We start from the raw sequence: 21,016 nt of genomic DNA on the forward strand, positions 1-21,016 counted from the left end.
ATGAACTGTTCCTTAAAGTTTTTACTGTAAAAGGTATGTGACAGAAAAGTTACACTTTTTGAAGAATGACCCCTAAACAACTGATACTATAAAAAAAAAAATTTAAACAGCCAATTACATTTAAAACAAAGTAAAAATAATAAATTCTGGAGAGATAGAATCAAAACAATGAAATTTTGATAAACATTAAACAATGTTTTCCATAGAACTAATATGAAACCACTAGTATCACAAAATTCAAAAGCAGAACAGTGGATCAACTACTGCAATTGTTTTTGAAACGTTTTTATTATTTTGATAAAACCAAATAATATCTGGTCAGTAGTAATAACAATGTTGATAACATTGAACTTCAAAGATGCCACTTTGAAGGGCCGTGGTTACACAGTGAAACCGCCAATTTATTTTTAAAAAAATTTCTTTTTTGCAAATTTAATAAATCCAAATCACTTGATTTTTTTTTATTTTTTGTTACTTCAATTAACAACAGATGGCAGTACAACAAAACTCTCATTATCCATTGTAGACCAAGAGCTGACCCCCCAAAACGCGATTTATCTCTTTTATGGCTTGTGGCCGGTTAAAACAATAAAAAAATGAAATTAAAAACTTTGGCTCGAATCCCCCCCCCCCCACTAATTTTGGGTCACACGGCTGCATGGATGGATGAAAGGTCAAAAAAAAAGAAAAATATTAAAGTGATGAGTTAAATGGTTAAAAATTATATAATAACATTAAATTAATAAGAAAAAACACGTAGCGAATTTCTCCCCCAGCTATGTTGGGGCAAACGTGGTGCCCCCCAGGAGTAAAGTATCGATTATTAAACTTAAAAAAAAAATGATCACTTTCGTGAGGGGGAATTTTACAGGGTATTAGTTTCATTATTTTGATGGTCAAAAAAAAATCCCCCCCCCCCAGTAACTATGGCTCAGTTTGTCAAAAAAAATTTTTTTTGTTCCTCTTTATTTGGTCCACGTCGAGTATTATTCGAACTTATGCATGACTGTTTAAATTTCAAAAAAAAAAAAAACCCCAAAGTTTGAACGTTTATTCGATAAAAAAACTCGTAGCAATTCCTTTCCCCCACACTAATGGGGGGGTTGCTACGCAGTGCGCAGTTTTACAACGTGGTACACCCCCCCCCCAGGAGTGAATTGTCGATTGGAGAAATAAAAAATTATCACTTTCGTGGAGGGAATTTTACAGAGTATACATTTAATTGTTTTAATTGCGAAACAAAATCTCTCCTCCCCAGCAATTATGAGTCTACTAAGCTGCATTGCCAGATGTTGCACGGTCTACCTCAAAAATGTACCATAAAATCCTGAAAGTAACCCCCCTATCGATTATAACCCCCCCCCCCCCCCCTTTTTTTGTGGAAAGTAAAATCTCATTAAAATCCTGATTATACCCCCTCCCCTCCCTTCGCCTGAAAATTTTCTGATCATCTTCATTTGCCACTCCCTCCAATAAAAGAAGGATAACATTTTCTGCTTCACTTGGAAAGCATTAACAAAGGTTTAGTTTCCCCCTCCATGTGCAGTTTTGCTTTTCTAAAAAAAAAAAAAAAAAAAAGAAGAAGAAAGAAAGAAAACACAATGATTTAAACAAAAAAAGAAAAAAAAATGGTCTCCATGGTTTATTCCTTCCAAAATGTCTAGACTCCTTTTGATGCAAGGGCGCCTTTTTTTTTTCATATGTATTACAAAAGAAATTTATACAATTGTAATGCATTTTTTTTCCTTTTGGAAGGAGCATTTTTGTTCTGACTTGTGAAACTGAACGATCTTCAACACGGCGCCATTTTGAAAACGTGACGCCATTTTGGAAACGTGTTGCTTAAAAAGTAGCGCGAAACTTAACCTTTTAAAAGGAGAAATAATGTAATTGAACGAGTTTTAGGATCACAAGAAATGTAAATTTTACTAAATCGAGTAAGAGATTTGTCTGTGTTTGCGTTCACGAACTTTGTAAAGCTCAGTTTTCGAAATTATGATTTTCATAATGATTTTGCGGCCGTGATTGCGATTTTTGTTTCTATTCTGAAACAAGAACATTAAGATTTTGTTTCTTTTACTGTAACCTTATTACATTCAGTACATAATGAATTTTCAAGTTTTAAATTATAGGGATTTTGCCAACTTAAGGTGCAAAATCCTTTCTTTCGAAAACAAATGGCGCCCTCATGCAATTTATTACTACTAGAAAATTATGACATGTTTTTATTAATTAATTTCTCTCTCTCTTCATTAATATTAACTCTTTTTTACTTATTATTTCTTTTCTGTACTCTAAAATTAATACTACTAAAAACAATTATTTTGGCTAATTTTTCAGAAAAATCTCGATTATAACCCCCCCTTCTGAAATCAACAAGTTTTGTTTTGAAAATAGGGGGGTTACTTTCGGAATTTTACGGTACGTGTATTCGGCGTTCCAAGCATTTTATACAATTATATAAATTTTCCCATTTTCATTATATTTCTTATTGCTGCTCCACTCCTATTAGTCAAAGCGCAATGTTATATAGCCTTCTCAATAAATGGACTATTCAACACAAAATGAATTTTTCAGTTCGAACCCGTCGTCCCTGTAGACCAAGAGCTGAGCCCCCAAAACACGGTTTATCTGTTTTATTGCGTGTGGCCGGTTAAAATAATAAAAAAATTTAATTAAAAATTTTGGTTCTAATCCCCCCCCCTCCGCCCACTATTTTTGGGTCACACGCTGCATGGGTGGATGAAAGGTCAAAATAAAAGAAAAATATTAACATGATAAGTGAAATGGCTAAAAATTATATAATAACATTAAAATAATAAAAAAAACCATGTAGTAAATCCCCCCTCCAGCTATGTTGGGGCGAATGTGGGAGCCCCCCCCCCCCCCCAGAAGTGAATATGATGGTTAAAATTTAAAAAAAAAAGATCACTTTCGTGGGGTTGGGGATGGGGAACTTTACAGGGCATTTGTTTCATTACTTTGATTTCCAAAAAATCTCTCTCCCCCCCCCCCCCCCCAGTAACTATGGGTCAATTTGTCAAAAAAGTTTTTTGTTTCTCTTTATTTGGTCTGAGTCGAGTACTATTCGAACTTTCCCATGACCTCTTAAATTGTAAAAAAACAATTGCAATTATTTATTCGGTAAAAAAACACGTAGAAACCCCCCAGCTATGTTAGGGCGAACTTGTTGCCCCCCAGGAATGAATTATCGATTGATTAAATAAAAAAAAAAAGATTACTTTTGTAGAGAGGGGGGATTTTCTCAGAGTTTACATTTGATTGTAGCAGGAAAAAAAAATCCTCCCCCCCCCAAAAAAAATGTTTTTAATTTAAATTAGAAATTTTGAAATATTTTTCAAAATGAAAGGAAGCAATTTAGCGTCCGTACATCTGCTTCTACCATTGTGTGCTCAGCATGAAAAGAAGGAAGGGGAAAGTACACGCCTGTGATGATTTCTTCTTGCTGTTTCGAGGGCAGTTTCGTCAGTGATCAACTGTAGCCAACACAGTGAAGTCGTTATAGCTGTTGGTTTTTTTTTTTTTTTCGGAGCACGCTGTACCGCATCCTTAAATTGAAAACGTAAAAAAATCCATCTTACAAAAATATATTTTGATGATTTTATATTATGAGTGTTTTAAAGGGTAATTTTAAGTGTAGCCAGACACTAGATAAGAGATAATGTTTTGACAGAAATTTTATTTGAAAGAATAAAAGTTTCAAAGATTCGAAAACACTGAAAACTGAAATTCTGTGATTTAGATTTTTCCGAGTTCTTAACAGAAGCAGATTTATATCATCAAGATTGCAGGAACATTTTTATCAAACTAGATAGACACTATCACAACCAATATGCTGAAGGTAAATAAATCGATATGAATTTCCATATTATTATTTTAAAAATTCATTTAACGCATCGGATTAACGCATTAACATTTACAAGTAAAAAAATCGTTATTGCAATTTTAACATAAAATCACTTTTGTTTGAAATAAACTCATAATTACTGGGGTAAGGGGAGAATTTTTTTTTTTTTTTTTTTGTAATTAAAACAATTAAATGTATACTCTGTAAAATTCCCTCACGACAGTTATTTGTTTTTTATTTAATCGATAGTTCACACCCTGGGGGCACCACAGTGTAAAACCGCGTAGCAATCCCCCCACACACAAATAGATGGGGGGAATTAGCTACGAATTTTTTTAACGAATAAACATTCAAACTTTTTTTTTGCAATTTAAGCGGTCAGGCTAAAGTGCGAATAGTACTCGACTCAGACCAAATAAAGAGGAAAAAAAAATTTTTTTTTGACAAATTGATCCATAGTTACTGGAGGGGGAGGGGAAGGAAGATTTTTTTTTTTCAATTAAAACAATTAAATGTATGCTCTGTAAAATTCCCTCCACGAAAGTGATCGTTTATTTTTAAGTTAATCAATCGATAATTCACCCCTGGGGGGGCACCACGTTGTAAAACTGTGCACCGCGTAGCAACCCCCTCCATAGGTGGGGGGGGGGATTGCTACAAGTTTTTTTTAACGAATAAACGTTCAAACTTTGGGGTTTTTTTTGCAACTTAAACAGTCATGCGTAAGTTCGAATAATACTCGACTTGGACCAAATAAAGAGGAACAAAAACATTTTTTTTAAACAAATTGACCCATAGTTACTGGGGGGGGGGGGAATTTTTTGGCAATCAAAATAATGAAACTAATACGATGTAAATCGCAATAATACGGTCCCTTGAATTCGAAACCAGTGAGTTAAATGTATTCTGCAACTCGGGGCCTCTAACTCCAGTAATACTTCTTTAGCAGACAAAAATGCTTTTATGCAAAATGTGCTGTGTGTGTTTTGTGCTCTTTTTAATAAATGACATGAAAAAAATGCAAAAAGGTCAATTAAAAAGTAATAAATTAAATAACAAAATTAATTTATCCTTTTGGGGGGGCACGGGCCCACTGTGCTCCCCCTAAAATCTGCTACTGTCTAGGATTACAAATCAGAAAAATTTCCTTAGATGGACTCTCAAATCTCTCCTTCCTCTAACATCATCGAAGCTCGTTTAAAACTGCATTCTCAGAGCTACTATTTCGTAAAATAGACAGGGGAGCTCCACCGAACCTCTTCTCCCCTAACATTACAAAAGATCTTCTAAAATGTGTTTTGAAGACGACAAATTCGAAAATTTTCCGGGGGAGAAACCCTCGGGCCACCTTTACTTCGGAATTAATATTATACTTACGGTTGGTTCATATCGGCTTCTTTTTAAATCAGAAGTTCTATACAGTCGCCTCAGAACACAGTACTGATTACAGGGATGCCACTTTGAAGCGACGATATATGCACAAGTTCATTAAGAAAAGTGGAAAATTATTGGGATGGTTACAGCCTTTATGTTAAATTTGCATCGCCTAGTGAAAATTCCTTAAAAAAGGCTGTAGTTAAAGGTCGGCTACACTGATAATTGTAAAATTCAAAAATTTTCCAAAGCATCCTTTTTTTTTCAAATGGTAGCCTCCGCAAATTCTGTCTGTATCCGCCTCGAAGTTTTGTAAATACAAAAAAAGTCTTTTCTTCTCAACGATCTATACATACAACACTAAATCAAAATTATGATTAAAAATATTTGCTAATTTGCAACACAAAAGGATGTGCACATCAATTCTGTATCTGGGAGGTTAAGGATCTGTTACGGAGGATCCCATCCATAAGGTTAATATGTCCATTTTTTTTCAAAAATCCAGATTTAGGCACCATCATGGTCGACTTTTTATCCTCTATTTAAAGGTATAAAGCATTAAGATTGTGATTTTAAAATTTTCATTTTATAAGCCCACAGATGACAATCCAGTAATATAAATAATCATCACAAAAGAAAAACTTTAAAACTATCTCCTGGCTAATTTTGTGTTTGAGGCTTAATGCCCTATACGGCCCAGGCACAGAATTTAAGATAACATATTAAAAAAAGAGAGAGATTTGTGAACAAGGGAAAGCTTTCCACAGAGTACTATTTTTCCTTTAAATGCTTCTTTAATCATTGGTACATTATGACAACAGTGCTTTAAAAGAAAATGAGATTTTCTTATTTGCTTTGCACAAAGATGACAAAAACATTCACTTACAAACATGCATACGCAAATAGTAATGTTCACATTAACATAAAAGTGGTTTTAATAACATTCACGCACATACACACACCTAAACACAATCTCATATTCAGATGTACCTTGTAGTTAATGTGATCTAGATTTCTGAATGCAGTAGTACAGCAAATTTAATAACGCAAATCTGTCTTTTTTCACTTTGCAGTGCATAAAAAATCCTAAAAACATACCAATACCTATCAAAATTATTTTAAAAAGTGAAGAAAAGTTAAATAATAAACCACAAATTATATCAGTAATTTAAAAAAATTTCTTACTTCATATATATCACAAAAATCCAATTGAATATAGAAAAGGGGGGAAAAAGATGAAAAGAAAAGAAAATTTAATGCAATTCATTCAGTTTTAACTTTTTTCTTTCTTAAATCCTAGATGAGAAAGTATTTCAGCAGAAGAGCAAACAATAGACAGGGAAAAAAAAGCCTCATGCTTACAATACTGGTCCAGCTATTAGATTATTTTGTAAGTTATCCCCCTAAGCCAGAACTAAGACAGAAATACATAAAATACACCACCAGCTCAGTTATTCCATCCGAGGACCACAGTTTCATGCTTTTTAGCACTCATCAGCCTGGAATAGGAAGTAACTGAGCTGGAGGCGGAAAACCCTTTAAAGGAGCCAAGGGAGCCAAAAAAACTGGTAGCTAATGTAGAATTAGCACACCAGATAAGTGACCACAGCAACAATGCAGTTCAACTCAAAAATTGAAGGCAAAAGGTTTAGCTAGAAGGCATTAGGTTAGCTATTGAATTTCTCAAACTAAATTTTTGTTATTTTCACTGTGATGTTGGAAATTTTTACAAATGAAGAGCCAAAATTGATAAGTAAGCGATCACAAATGCAGATGGGCATCAGTATAATTAAAGGGAAAAGCAAAACCAATGATCCTCTGGACTGCTATGTTTTGTACTAGAAAAGGCAGTGAGTGCTTGAATGAAATTATTTCTCTGAATGAGTAACATTGTGAGATATTGAATAATTAGAAGTAGGAAAAATCCAAATAGCAGATGTGAAATTAAATTGACATGTCACAAGTAAGATTTTTAGGAACTGGATTATATTTTAGAGACTGAAAAGCACACCAATAACCAGTGTTGGGCATTAATCAATTATTTTTTCAATTGCCTTGTTAATTGATTGAAAAAGTAATTGCAGTTAAAGTAATTGCAATTAAACTAATTGCAATTAAACTATTAATTGTACTTTGCAGTTAATTTAATTGGATTAATGTACGTTAATTGCTGTTCGTGATTAAAATAATTGCAATTAATTTTTTAATCATTTTATGAAACAATTAAAACTAACAATTAACTTAATATATCAATATGTTCAGCGCAGGGTACAGAATTCAAAGTATTATTCGATTTCATATTTTCGTTCAGTGCTGATTGCTCGCTCGCCGCATGAAATATTCTCGTCTTGGCAAGTTTTTTCCACACGTAAATGTTTGTGTTTTAATTAAGTGTTTTAAGTTTGCAAATCATTGTTTTATATAGTTTAACACGTAAAAGAGGAGGTGAGAAAGAAGGACATAACAGGGGACATAATATCTCAGAGACTGCTCTGTTTTAATTTTTTTTTTAATAGTGTAATTAAGATGCATTTCTGTAATTTCCCTCGGATGTTCTTTGGACTTTTACTAGTGTGGGAAAAAAATACATTTTTGAATTTTTAATTGAAATATACCTTCTGTGGGGAAATTTTGCTGGAGCCATAAGATTTTTTGAGAAAAGTCATATGCTGCAGTAAATAATTTATTCCTCGTAATAAAGTTACTGTTGTGCATTGATATTTTATTTGTTGCTAACATGTGTATTTAAAGTTATACAGTAATATGGTACACGTCCGGCGTCCACGTCCCAGGTAGACTGTCGCCTGTAGAATATACTATGCAAAACCAGTATTTATTTTAAGAGTTAGTTCTAAATAAAATTCACAGAACAATTGACAATTGTTAATTGTAGTAAACTACAAGTAACAATTAATTAATTGTTAACTGTGGTAAACTACAGCTAACAATTAATTGTTAACTGTAGCAAAATACAATTAACAATTAATTAATTGTTAATTGTAATTTTTTCACAATTAGTCAATTGTTAGTTGTGGTTACGTTTACCAATTAATCAATTGTTAATCTTTAATTGTCAATGCAATTAAAATTTGCCCAACTCTGACAACAATTAGGTCAGATCATAGATGGGCAACAATGAGAATTGAGGACTGGTACTTAATAACCAGAAGAAACCAGGGATGAGCATCACTTTTGTGCAACATCATCTCAGAACAGCTACTGGCACTATAGTTGTAAGGTAAATCATTCAAAATAACATCAGGCTATATTCATGTAATGTGTAGGGTGTTTCATATTGAATGGTGCTTGTCATTTCCCCTTTCTTCAGAGGATGAAGCCATTTTAGTTAACAGTGCCCCTAGCGGTAATTTTATAACTGGAAGATTTTACACTGAAACTGTACAAAATTTGTATGATTGTAGAGTCTGAATACTTTTTGTTTGAATACATTACTTGTAAAATGTAAACTACACAAACATTAAATATGAAATACTCTGTCTTGTAGACCATTGGTATGTTTTGTTAAAGGCACACCATTGTTTTCCATTATAAGCTATACAAGAGAGCATTTCAATTGAAAAAGAGGAGAAAGAAGAAATGTTTTCTTCTGAAATTACTGTCTTTTAATTGTACATACAGACAGTAGGAATATTTTCATCTGGAGGAAAGGTGGAAGTCACAAAATAATACTGGTTTCACACAGAAAGCATCAGATTGTGAGAAGTGGAAGTGCTGGTCAAGTGTCACATCTCTTTTATTTGTTGCATTAACTTAACATAAGGTGAGTTGGGGGAAGTGCAGCCCTTAAATTGTACAGTTCGACTTTATTAAAGGCCTAGACATTACAAGACTAGATAAAAAATTTATTTTTATTTTGTATGTTATCTGTTTTAGTGTGTTTCCCAAGACATGAGCCTGTTAAAATCATTGCAGGTAAAAAAGTTAAAAAAAATTGTTTTAAACTATTGTGCTCTAGGGCTGCACTTTCTCAATAAAAAGTGGGGCAAGAGCATCACCTATCTGAATTTTTTTTTAAAACCGTTTGATAAAATAAGGGGCAAATGCAATCAATAGTGTATTTTTTCCTGGTTAAAAATATTTATTTTTATTTTCACCTATTCATTGGGAAGTTATTAGATTTTTCCTAACAAAACCTGTCAATGTAAAATGAAGAACGTTCAAGGAACAATGGATTATTAAACAAAATTATGAAGTTTTTATTTTAAATTAAATAAAGAACATGAAAGATAACTTATTATGCTAATAAGCTTTTAAAAAAAATAAAAAAACCTTGCATATCAAGGAATAATCTTTAAACTTTAATATCAACTAACTTATAAAATATTAACTTAATAATACAAAGGTAACTATACAACTGACAAAAGGTAACATGTCTTTGACGAACTTGAACATATTTTTTTGTATAAGTACACTTAGTATAGTAATTAACAATTTAATTTATATTATGGAACAGTATATATAAGCAGTTATATTGGAGCAATATAGACTAGTGACTTATTGTTAGTTAGACAAAGGTGCAGGGATTAAAAATTAATTACATTGCTTCATTAAATCATTGCAAGCAAATTATATCTGTCATAAAAGAACATTGCCAGATTAATGGGAAAATGCAGCCCCAAGAAATGCGAAGCTGCACTTGCCCCTTTTTTTTCGGGCCGCACTTTCCCAGTCGTATAATTTTCTGGGGCAAGTGCAGCCCTAAAATTAATTGATTTTAAAGTAAAAAATAATAAATCTCAGCTTTAAAATCACGAAAAGTAGACATGAAATAGTTGTAATTACGTTGTGGAAGCACGAAAAAGTGAGAACAACAACAGAAGAAACGATGATTTCTCAAACCATAACAACATGTCACTGTAGTGGGAATGAGAAAATTTAGGAAACGAGGGAGGGAGTAGAGTTACCATTCAAGTAGCGAGATCTAACGCACGCAGTGCAAAGTAATAACGTTTCCCAAGCTACCCAGATGGCAAGTAGCCTTGCAGATATTCCGGGTTTCTGATTATTAACCTAAGCCGCACTTGCCCCAAGACCGCACTTACCCCAACTCACCTTAATTAGAAATGAATCTTTGATGACTAAGCAGTATGACATAAAATTCCTAAGCCCTTTGTTAATCTGCAACGCTGCTGTTCATCAGAAAAACCATACCTAATAACAAAAAAGATTTTCTGTAATGGAATTGCATATTTTTTGTTGTATAAAGTGTGTCCTTGCTACTCTGGCATTCTGCTTCTACAGATTTTTTATTGGGATATAAATGCTTATTAATTGCTGAATCACTCTAATCTCAAAATTATCACTGAACTTTTATAAATAAAAGCTTTCAGCTCTTGGGCATGCGACTGAACAAGTGAAAAAATACTGAGCATAATAAAATCAAAGATGAGGAAAGGCACATGACCTGCCAATGGCAACAGGATGTTCTTCAATGCTGTATATTCTTTTTTGCGCATTATAGGTTCACTAAGTACAACAATAAACTTTAACAATGCCTCTGAAGGGTAATTTGAGGGCAATGTGGTAACAAAAAGCTGTTATTTTTGACAGAGTCTGTTCACTATTATTGATTTTATGTGTAGTAATTTCTTCTTAGACTGTCTATTTGATTACATTCAGCTTTTCCTCTGCCAGTTGAAAAATTGAAAGTAAAAAAACTTTACTTAAAGCTTGAAAATCCTGAAACAGTGCTGTAAAAATACCATATTTATGCAGAAAATTTCCCTTGTCCTTTTATTACTCAATGAAATAAATCAGAAATGTTTTCTATTCGTTAGAGTTACAACTGTGGATGCATATTTCACTCCCACCCCCACCCCCCCAGAAAAGGAAATACTTTTGTATTTGGTTCTAAAAGACAAAGGCAAGTTAATTTTCATTTAATATTTTTATTAATACATAAATCATTTTCTTCAGATGAGTTTTTTTCTTTTAAACAAAATTACATTATTATTCAGATAGCTTGTAGCTCATTTGTAGTGTATCAATAAGAATCAAGGGAAATGGAACAAAAATTTCATTAATTGAAGATCCACCAACAAATAGATTATTTTCTAGAACACTTTATCGCTTTTATCTAATTTTTAAACTGTACTTCTTATTTAAAGTTCTGAAAGGTGGAACTGTCATGCCATTTTCTTCTATTAAAATAATTAAGTTTTCTGTTTTTATCAATAGTATAAAACATTAAAGTTGCTTCTACATATCCAAGATCAAATGCCAATATAGGTTTATTTTACATGAGCAAATGCTCAGGTAAAATAAACCAAACAGGCTCTCAGGAAAGCAAAACAAAAGCAAAAATTATATTTAACAAGTTTGGCATTCTTCGATTTTATTGGAACACATTTCATATTACTTTTGATGAAATTGAACACAACTGTTAATAATTCACAGACTTAGATTTTTCAAAAGAAATCAACACTTTAGAAGCAAATTCAGTTATTTGTGATACACTTTTTTTTTCTATGTTTGGAGAGACATTTTTTAAGTTTGTAAAGCTGCATGTACTACTTTTTCACAAACAGCTCAGGCTTTTGCACAGGGCTTATATCCACTGCTCTTACACATTGCAAATTAATATATTTGGAATATTTCCTAAGACATTTCTTTTTATTCAACTACATCCCAAGGGTGTTCAGTAAAACTTTGAAGTACGTGGACAAAACTTTTATCATGATTCCAATAACCAAGGAATAATGTACCATATTTGAGCATTAAAAGCATCTTTACAAATGAGCTACAATATAATGATTCATTAACCACTTAATGGTAAGGTATGTATGTTATCTGTCATAGAATTTCTGAGAATAAATAATGTGTGTGAATCTTGTAATCCTCTTTTATACCTCAAATTCTTTCGGGGCTTGGAAAAAAAATACCATATGCTGAATTTAATACCAAGATACAATCCAGAATAACTGGTAAAAAAATTCTAATAGACTATCAATTTTACTTTAATTCTGATATGAAAATCCCAACTAAATGAGCATTTAAATGAAAAATCAAACATTAATGAAATATTTATATAGTTGTACATTACCTTCACAGCATCATGAACAGACTGAACAATCTCTCCAACATTTTCTTTTTCTGCCGCTTTTTCACCATAAAGCAAAATGTTATCAGACCAACGGATAAGATTTGCCAGCGTTTGGTACACTTGATTAGAAGCAGATAGCATCAAGGAACTGTAAAACAATACAAATAAAATTTAACATTAAAAAGTATCAAATGTCTACTGAATCATTTTAAAGCACATTATGCCATACAGAGTTAAGTGTGGGTGTGCAAGTCTGAAGACAAAGTATTTCGGTAAGAATTATACATACCCAAATACATGTATGTATAAGTTCACTTGCATTTCAACTATGCAAATACAGAGAATGAACTATCATAAATGAAAAGGACGAATCAAAATTGTGAGATTTAAGACTGTCTTTTTCTTTTTATGTGAAATTAAATGAGTTAAAAAGACCAGATTTACATAAAGAAATTGATGTGGAAATTACACTGCTGGCCACACAAAATGCAACAGAATGACAAGAGATATCATAGGGAAATTTATTTGGCAGATAACATGCTGCACAAAGATCAAAAAATTAAAATTATAACCTTTCATGACATATGGATGACACTAAAATCAGTAGTTAAGAGTAACGGCCATTGATGGCTACAACCGCTGCCACACACATTCGAATAAATCTGCAATGGTCTACCTCTGACCTCACAAGAATGGGTGGAGCTACGTAATCTTCTGACGTCGTTGTTTCTTTTGCTAGTTTGATTTTCGCGTTATTTTTTTTTTCGCTTTTCAACCTTAATTTTTATATATATTTTTTTTTCTTAATTTCCTTTTTGTTATTGTTATAAAACAGAAAGGGAGTTCATTTTTTTAGCAATTACAGTTCTTAAGTAAAACAGCTATTAAGTAATTACAGCTATTATGTAAAATTTAATAGCTAAATGAGGTTAATTTAATTGCTAAGTTTACGGGGAACAATAGGTTTTTAAAAGTCCATGAAAAAAAAATGGCTGATGAAAAAAACAATGAAAACTGAAGGGCAGGATGGGGGGGGGGACAATATTATCATACAAAATCCAAATTATTTCTGATGAGGAATAAGAGTAAACAGAGGTAAATATTAAAACGAAAAATATGCATTGGTGAAGTTGAATGCATTTGTGTTCAGGTATCCTAACTCCTTTAATTGACTGCTTTTTGACAAAGTTTCAGTTTTTTGTGGTATTATTTTAAGGAATAAACTAGGATGGCTTGAATAAGAGCCCCCTGCTGGTTTCGCTATGTCGCAGACCCGTGTTCAATGCTAAGGATGGGCGCAGTCAACTCGGCCTTTCATTTCTTCAATGGGTCGATAAAATGAATACCAAGTGTGCTTGAAATCTAAACATTCCGCGTTCGGCTGACCAAAACATCTGATTGTTGCACCCCAGTGCCAAATATTAGTACATACTAAGTTTCGTTGATTTTTATTTCGAGGATATAAAGCTAGGAATATGTCTTTTAAATGAATAAAATTGTAAAAAAAATCAGCGTTACTCCTTAATCAACATGTTAAATAACACTAGCCTACACTCCGGGGTCCCCAGTACTTACCGCTTACGCCTACACTCCAGGGTCCCCGTACCTACAGCTTACAGATGATTTAATTGGTCGGATGGGACCCTGAAGAAAGTTTAGTTTCTTGATCCAGAACGTGAGCCAGGCTATCCCTGATCCAGCACCCTCGGAGATATCGATATGGAAGGGAAACTTGGAGATCTTTGAGATCACGACTGATTAAATGTGAACCTGTCACCATTAGAGTACATGGAGGATCTCCTACCAGCTGCATCGAACCTGCGAAACAGTTGCGAGTCCAACGCCCTACCGATCAGGCCATCAGTCCACATGTTAAGAACATGCAAAGTTCCCTATATTACTTACCTAGGGTCGTGGTGGCCTGATCGGCAAAGTGTTGTCGGATTCGTAACCGAAGGATCTTGGGTTCGATGCCAGCCGGTCAAAGATTTTCGTGTTCGTTAAATAGTTGATATAATATTTAATTTGTGGTGAAAGATAAATTGTCTTTGAAAATTTTCAAAAGAATGCATGCATGCATGGATGCCGGCAGAATTAAATGCAAGAGGGTGTAACCATCCGTAACAAAAAATAATAGGGCTTCCATACAGGCATGGAATGTAGCCAATTGTGAAATCATTCAATTCTAATAGCTATAAATCCATTATATGACCAATGTGTCCCTTTTCCCTCCCCAAAAATAAAAAAAAAATTGGTTTGAATTTTGAGATCTTCAATTCAAATCAGGTTTTTCGCAATCAGGAATTTCGGTACGACCCTACTTGAAGGGTTTCTTGTTTTTACTGATGGATTTTATCGCAACCTAATTTGAATTCAAGACGTTAAAATTCAAATGAACGCCAGGGGCTGAATACTGGATGTTATGTGCTAAATGCTGTTTTTGAGCAAAAAGGATTGTGTAAAATCGAAAAGATCCAGGTCGTTAATAAATAATTCGATTTCGAGATGCATGGACGCTACCACCCAAGGGAAGGGACGAGCTAGCGGAGGTCGGTGGACCAGACGACATGGACGCCACCAACGAGGAGAATGGACACGTTGACGGAGACCCGTGCACCAGATAAGTTTGCATTATACGCATAGAAAAATAAAATCAAAGGGAATCTCCTTTGACCTATTTGAACTATTGTCAAGTAAAAGCAATAAACAGCCGGGATTGCTCAAAATAAAAAATATATATATAAACTTTTTTTATTTGACATTTTATTTAATTAAGCAATTGCAAATTACTTTTATTGTTCTCACTTGACCATTTTCGGCGTCCGTCCGCCCTTTGATTTTTTTTCTGCCACCACCAGTGGATTTTTGGAGGGACTTCAACTTGGGCACCCCCTCCCCATGCTGCTCCTCCAGGGAGCACCGTCTCCCGGTTGCATCCATATCCTAACCACAGACTCACACACCTACATACACACATGCCTGCAGATACTCACACATACACACACACGGCTACCATACACGCCTACACACACACTCGTGATTGCGAAAAACGTAATTTGAATTCAAGTTGTCAAAATTCAAATTAATTTTTATTTATTTATTTATTGATTTTCCATATTTTCAAAAATTATTTGATTAATTATTTATTCATTTAATTTTTACCTTAATGTGACTTCTAAGACATATTTCTATTTCATTGTTTAGTTTATAAGTTACATTTTTCTGATCACAGTATTTTTGCACTTATGTATTTGCTCTTTGCTTAAAATGCACTTATTTATAATTACTTTCTTATTTATAGTATTAATAACCATTAAAATATGTTTAAACATACAGTGAAACCTGTGTAAGTTGACCACTCGCGGTGCAGCACTTTGGCGGTCAACTTAGACAGGTGGTCAACTTATAAAGGACGGTATATTTTTTTTTTTTTTTTTGTCATTTCTTGCACCATGTATTCATTTTTTGAGGAATTCACCCTTACTCTTTCTGTTCAACTGACTTTCAGTGTATAACATTATTGAAAGTGAAACAATAATTAAAAATACTATTCAAATAATTTTGTTATTTTTTCCTTGTTTTTAACTATATTAGACACTGTAAGTTTAGAATTTCCATATATGCCAACTAATTTTCTCTGGCTTTCTCCATTTTCAATTAATTTTAATATTTCATACTTTTTATTAATCTCAAGTTCAACTAATTTTGTTTTTGAAGCCTTTTTATGTATAGCACAAAGAGTAACAAGCTCGACTCTCCCAGTTCACAAAGGCAAAATTAAAATGTCCTATCTCTTAATCCTTTGCACCAGAAACAAGTAACTTTACTCATTAGCAGGCCCAGATCTGTGTACCCGCAGTGCGAGGGACCCGCGTCCTTAAAGGGGCTAACGGCCCTAGAAATTGAAGAAAAAATAGAAAAAAACTAGCACTAAGACTTGTGCACTTTACAAATAGACACTGCTGGCCACTAGGGAGGGGTCCTACATATTTTGTTGCAGGGGGGGAGGGCAAAATATATAGATCCGGGTCAGCTCTTTTTGCACAATTCCTGTGTTGCCACAACATATTGCAACTGAAAGAAAAGATTTTGAACTTTTCTACTGACATCTACTTTCATTGAACAGAATACAAAAAGCTATCTCAAATAGAACAACAAATGAAAAACAAGTTTGGAGAATAAAGAGCAGCATAAGCTTTATGCTGCTGGTTTAGTTAGTAAAATGCTAGTCTGTCATCAAAACATTAAAAACATTCTTAGGAAGTTATCAAATAATAATAATAAATAAATAATAAAATAAAGTAATTTTCTGAAGAAAGTTTTTAAAAAATAAACCAAGTGGTCAACTTACAAAGGGTTTTTTACAATACTCCAAACCAAATTTGCGTTACATTAGTGGTCAACATAGACAGGTGGTCAAGATAGAGAGGTGGTCAAGTTACAGAGGTTTTCCTTCATTATATGAGATAGGACAAATTCCGTTCTCGACAAAAGTGGTCAACGTAGACAGGTGGTCAACTTACAAGGGTGGTCAACTTTACAGGTTTTACTGTATTAAATAATTTTTGTTTCTAAAATTGATGTACTTTTATTTTTTTTAATCGAGGGGGGAGGGGAAGGTGGTGCACCTTCTTGACGATTGGAGTAGACATAAGCGAGGGAATAATACTTATCGTGATGTATTTTGCTGTTTCTTTAAGGTATTTTGCAATTTTTCAATATTTTTAACTAATCTAATTTAATTTTTATAAGTCAAGGGTTGTAAGAATGCCCCTAAAAATAATATAAACACCCAAATATAAAAGAAAACTTTTTCATTCTTTAAAAATTTCTTGTAAATAACTAGTAAAAAAATTAATGTAAAAAAATGTCATTTGAAATTTTTTTTTTTTTTTCAAAAGCTGTGAGGTATAAGAAAAGAACACCTCTTTCCACCTCCCTGCCATCACCCATGTGCACATGCTCTTATTTCCTGTGGAAGTTATAGGTGTCATATCATTGTCGTATGATTTACAAAAGTAAATGAAAAGGAAGGAAAAGAATGAATAAAAAAAAATAGCGAGATGAAACGCAATGTAAATCCACCTATTCAGAGAAGACAGAAAAAAACGTAGCTCCACCCATTCCGATGACATCAGAAGTCAATGTAGCTGTGACATTAGTGGTAGACCGTTGCAGATTTATCCCAACGTTTGCCACACGCCTTGGCATAGAATCAAAAAGGCTTTGGATGTATCCTTGGGGTATAGCAGTTCATGTAGCTTCCATATATTGCCAAAGTTGATTTCTTGTAGCAGCAGATGTATCATGGGCCAGTCATTGTGCAAGCATAGACCACAAGTTTTTGATTGGCGATTGATTGAGAGAACAATCAGGCTGAGGAAGTAATTCAATCTGATGGGTAATAAAGAACTTCTGCCATGTGTGGTGGCACATTATATTACTGTAATATGGCTGATGGCAAGCTCTAAATGTATATGAGAGGACCACGGACTCCAACAACTCGGAGATGCAGGGCTGGCTGTTCAGTGTACTGGCAATGCATACTAGAAGTGTGCGGCAGTCAAATTCAACACCGCTCCAAACTCGAATACCGAGTGCAGAACCAGTGTGACAACGCATAATGCAACAGTTCAGCAGCCTCTTACCACAGTGTCTCCAAACTTGAATTTGACCATCCTGATGTTACAGGCAGAAAGGAGATCCCTGGACAGCAAGATACAATGGCTATCCATTCCATTGTTCCATGTTCACCGTTCATCCCACCATTGGCAGCGCAAACAACTGAGGTTTCCTGTCAATGGTTAACAAAGCAATAGAAGTCTTACACATTCCACTCTGCAGCAAAGGAGTCAAATGGTAAGAGTGGACATGGAATGATGCAAAACAGGCTGAATCTGTTGCCCTAATAGTGGGTGATGTGGCTGCACGATCCATTACTGACATGCACACAATCTGCTTTTCATTATGGGCAGTGGTGCAATGTGGTGGGTACAATTAGCTCAATTGGCCTGTTGTTCCCCTTTGCATCCAGAGATTACTGATCCGTATCACAGTTGCTTGGTTTCATCCAACATGTTGACTGATTTCTCTAAAGGATAATCTGCAGTCTGTATAGGCTACTACGGATTTAGAAACTTGGTCAGAAGACACTTGATGCCTTCCATGGGGGTATAGGTAAACAACCTTTACGCAAAAATAATGCACGAAAAAAATATTTGCTGTGCAGCAAATTGCCAATCTGTTTGTTCTCCCCTTATCCCCTTATATAACACTTGGGGATGCTACGGTCACCCGTGATGTGCGTCTGTGCTAGTGTTTTGTATATTTCATTGCCCCAAATGCAAAATGTAAATTTCACATGGTTTGCATGCTCACTTCAAGGTGTTGCATTTTGTGTGGCCAACAGGGTATAATTTGAAAAGGTTCATGACTTCTAATCTTATAACATAGATTTCTTTAGGTGATGAAAAATAATAATACTGTTCCGGATGAGCAATCCTTGATATCAGTAACTTTTCTTTCCATCACTTTGCATAGTACATGATTAATTATCTACTGATGCATGGACAGTTATTATACAGTGTGAAAATCCTTTCCATTTCTGCCATTAAAGCAGTTGATGTATGTGTAAAGATACCGTTTAACAACTCTCAGCTTCAACTAGCTTGGCACCCCATGATCTTGCTTTTGAATCATCCCCCCCCCCCCCTGATTTCAAACATTTTGAAACGGTTGTGTGATCAACTCCCAATGACTGACAGAGTCTTCATACAGCTTCACTTTTGATGACAATTATCCGTCTTCAAATGTTTTAGGTGAGTCAGAGCATTTTTTTTCTCTTACAAGATTTCATTTTATTTTAAAAATGCCGATCATAGGCGCCTAAGCTACTAGTTGAAAAGCTCTCCAATATTTTTAGATAATGTCCTCATTTTGAGATGATGCAATACAACTTTATAAATGTTCAAAAGGCATTGGTTGTTTGGAGTGACACAAAGGACATTCTGAGGAATCCACCACTCTGATTCTATAGAGACAATCTCGTAAACAGTCACGTCCAGTGAGACCTCTAAAGAGAGCCACTGAAGTCTTCTTGTAAAATCAAAATCATTATTTTTAAAGCATCTAAACCAATCTCAGCAGATTGTTTCAACTGAGCACAATCTCCGTTAGTCTCTACAAGAATTCTATGAGCTTTAACTGCATTATTATTTTATTTTATTTATTTATTTATTTTTTGATGGAAATAATAGTGAAATTCCCTGCAAATATTTTTTGGCCCAAAATTCAACACATTTAAGCTGTGAAAAATAAAGTTTGCAATTTGGTGAAATAACATATGCTGCATTTCAAGCTCTCTTATACGAGGTGTGATCAAAAAATAGGGTAAATATTTTTTTTTATTAAAAAAAGTAATAAGCTTACACAAAATTTGATTTAATCTTCTCGAAAGTAGTGTGCTTAGTGAGCAATACACTAATCCAAACGCTGTCTTCATGATTGGAAGCATTTCTGGAAGGCGTCTTTCGGAAGGGCAATCGGCTGGTCTGTCGTGACCTCTTAATGTCAAGGAAATGTCAAAACATTTTCTTTTAAGCACAGCTTTAATTTGTGGGAAGAGTCAGAAGTTGCATGGTCCTAAATCCGGTGAGTATGGTGCTTATGGACAGACAGGAACACTTTTTCCAGCCCAAAACTTGTGAAACTATCTTCCTTCGGTTCTTCGCTCAAAAATCTGGGAACAAGTTTTGCCCTCCCTCGTCTCATTTACAACTCATCAGATAAAATGCTTTGAACACAACCGTATTAGATGTTAAGGTCTTTTTGGTAGTTCTTAAATAGTCAATCGTCTGTTTCAGCAAATCATTGTTTCCACTTTTTGCGCATTTTTTTTCCGCACCGATTTCCATTTTTAAATCGGTCATACCACTTGTACACCCTTTCACAGTTACCACATTATCGCTGTGCACCAAAATTTTAACATTCCCTGAGCTCTTTTGCAACTTAAAACAAAGCTTAATGTTAATGCATTGTTCGAAATCCATGTTGCGCAACAAACACAATAAACTCAACCTCACTCTGGCAGCTGACTGACAACTTCGAATGTGTTACAACTTATCCCTCTTAGTCTCAGATGATCACGCTACTGGACAAATCACATCACATGGATGGAGCTTCAGCAGTTGCTGCTATAAAAATTCATTCACCGTAATTTTTGATCATACCTCATAGTGCTTGTATCGTTGCTTAAAAATGGTTAGTACTAATCCAGGATAACCACTTACTATGGAAACCTAGAAAACAGGGAAAACTCGGGGGAAATTCGGGATTAACTCTGGAAATTACAACAGGTAGTGTATCAGCTTTTACCGTGAACGTGGTCACATGATTTTCCACCTATTGGTTTTTGTGTGCTGCACTTTGAAAGTTTGTTTTATACTTTAATATCAGTGTACTCGCATAAAAGTTCAATCCTTTTATTTTCAGAGAAAAAAAATTAAATTTGCGGAAATCCAATCCATACTTGGAAATACCAAAAAATCGAAATGATTAGTTGCGTTTTTCTTGAAAATCAATGCTACAAAAATTAATAAAAGGGAAAAGTAATGAACATTTACAGTAGAAAATGCGGGTTTCCTCCTCCATCTTTTGTAGGTTTCGTTTTTCAATGAAGCATTTTGGTTAATGGCTCATGTTTGCAGTCATGA

At 34.1% G+C, this 21,016-nt stretch overlaps 1 protein-coding gene across 1 annotated transcript in view; it reads right to left on the minus strand.

The window, feature by feature from the left end:
• The window catches only part of LOC129218738 (rap guanine nucleotide exchange factor 1-like), a 166,908-nt gene that overhangs the window by 114,705 nt on the left and 31,187 nt on the right, over nt 1-21,016 (minus strand). The window contains 1 exon segment of the mRNA XM_054853062.1: nt 12,306-12,453. Within this exon segment, the coding sequence (XP_054709037.1) occupies nt 12,306-12,453 (148 nt within the window).

Source organism: Uloborus diversus, chromosome 3 (genome assembly GCF_026930045.1).
Source record: "Uloborus diversus isolate 005 chromosome 3, Udiv.v.3.1, whole genome shotgun sequence".
NCBI lineage: Eukaryota > Metazoa > Arthropoda > Arachnida > Araneae > Uloboridae > Uloborus > Uloborus diversus.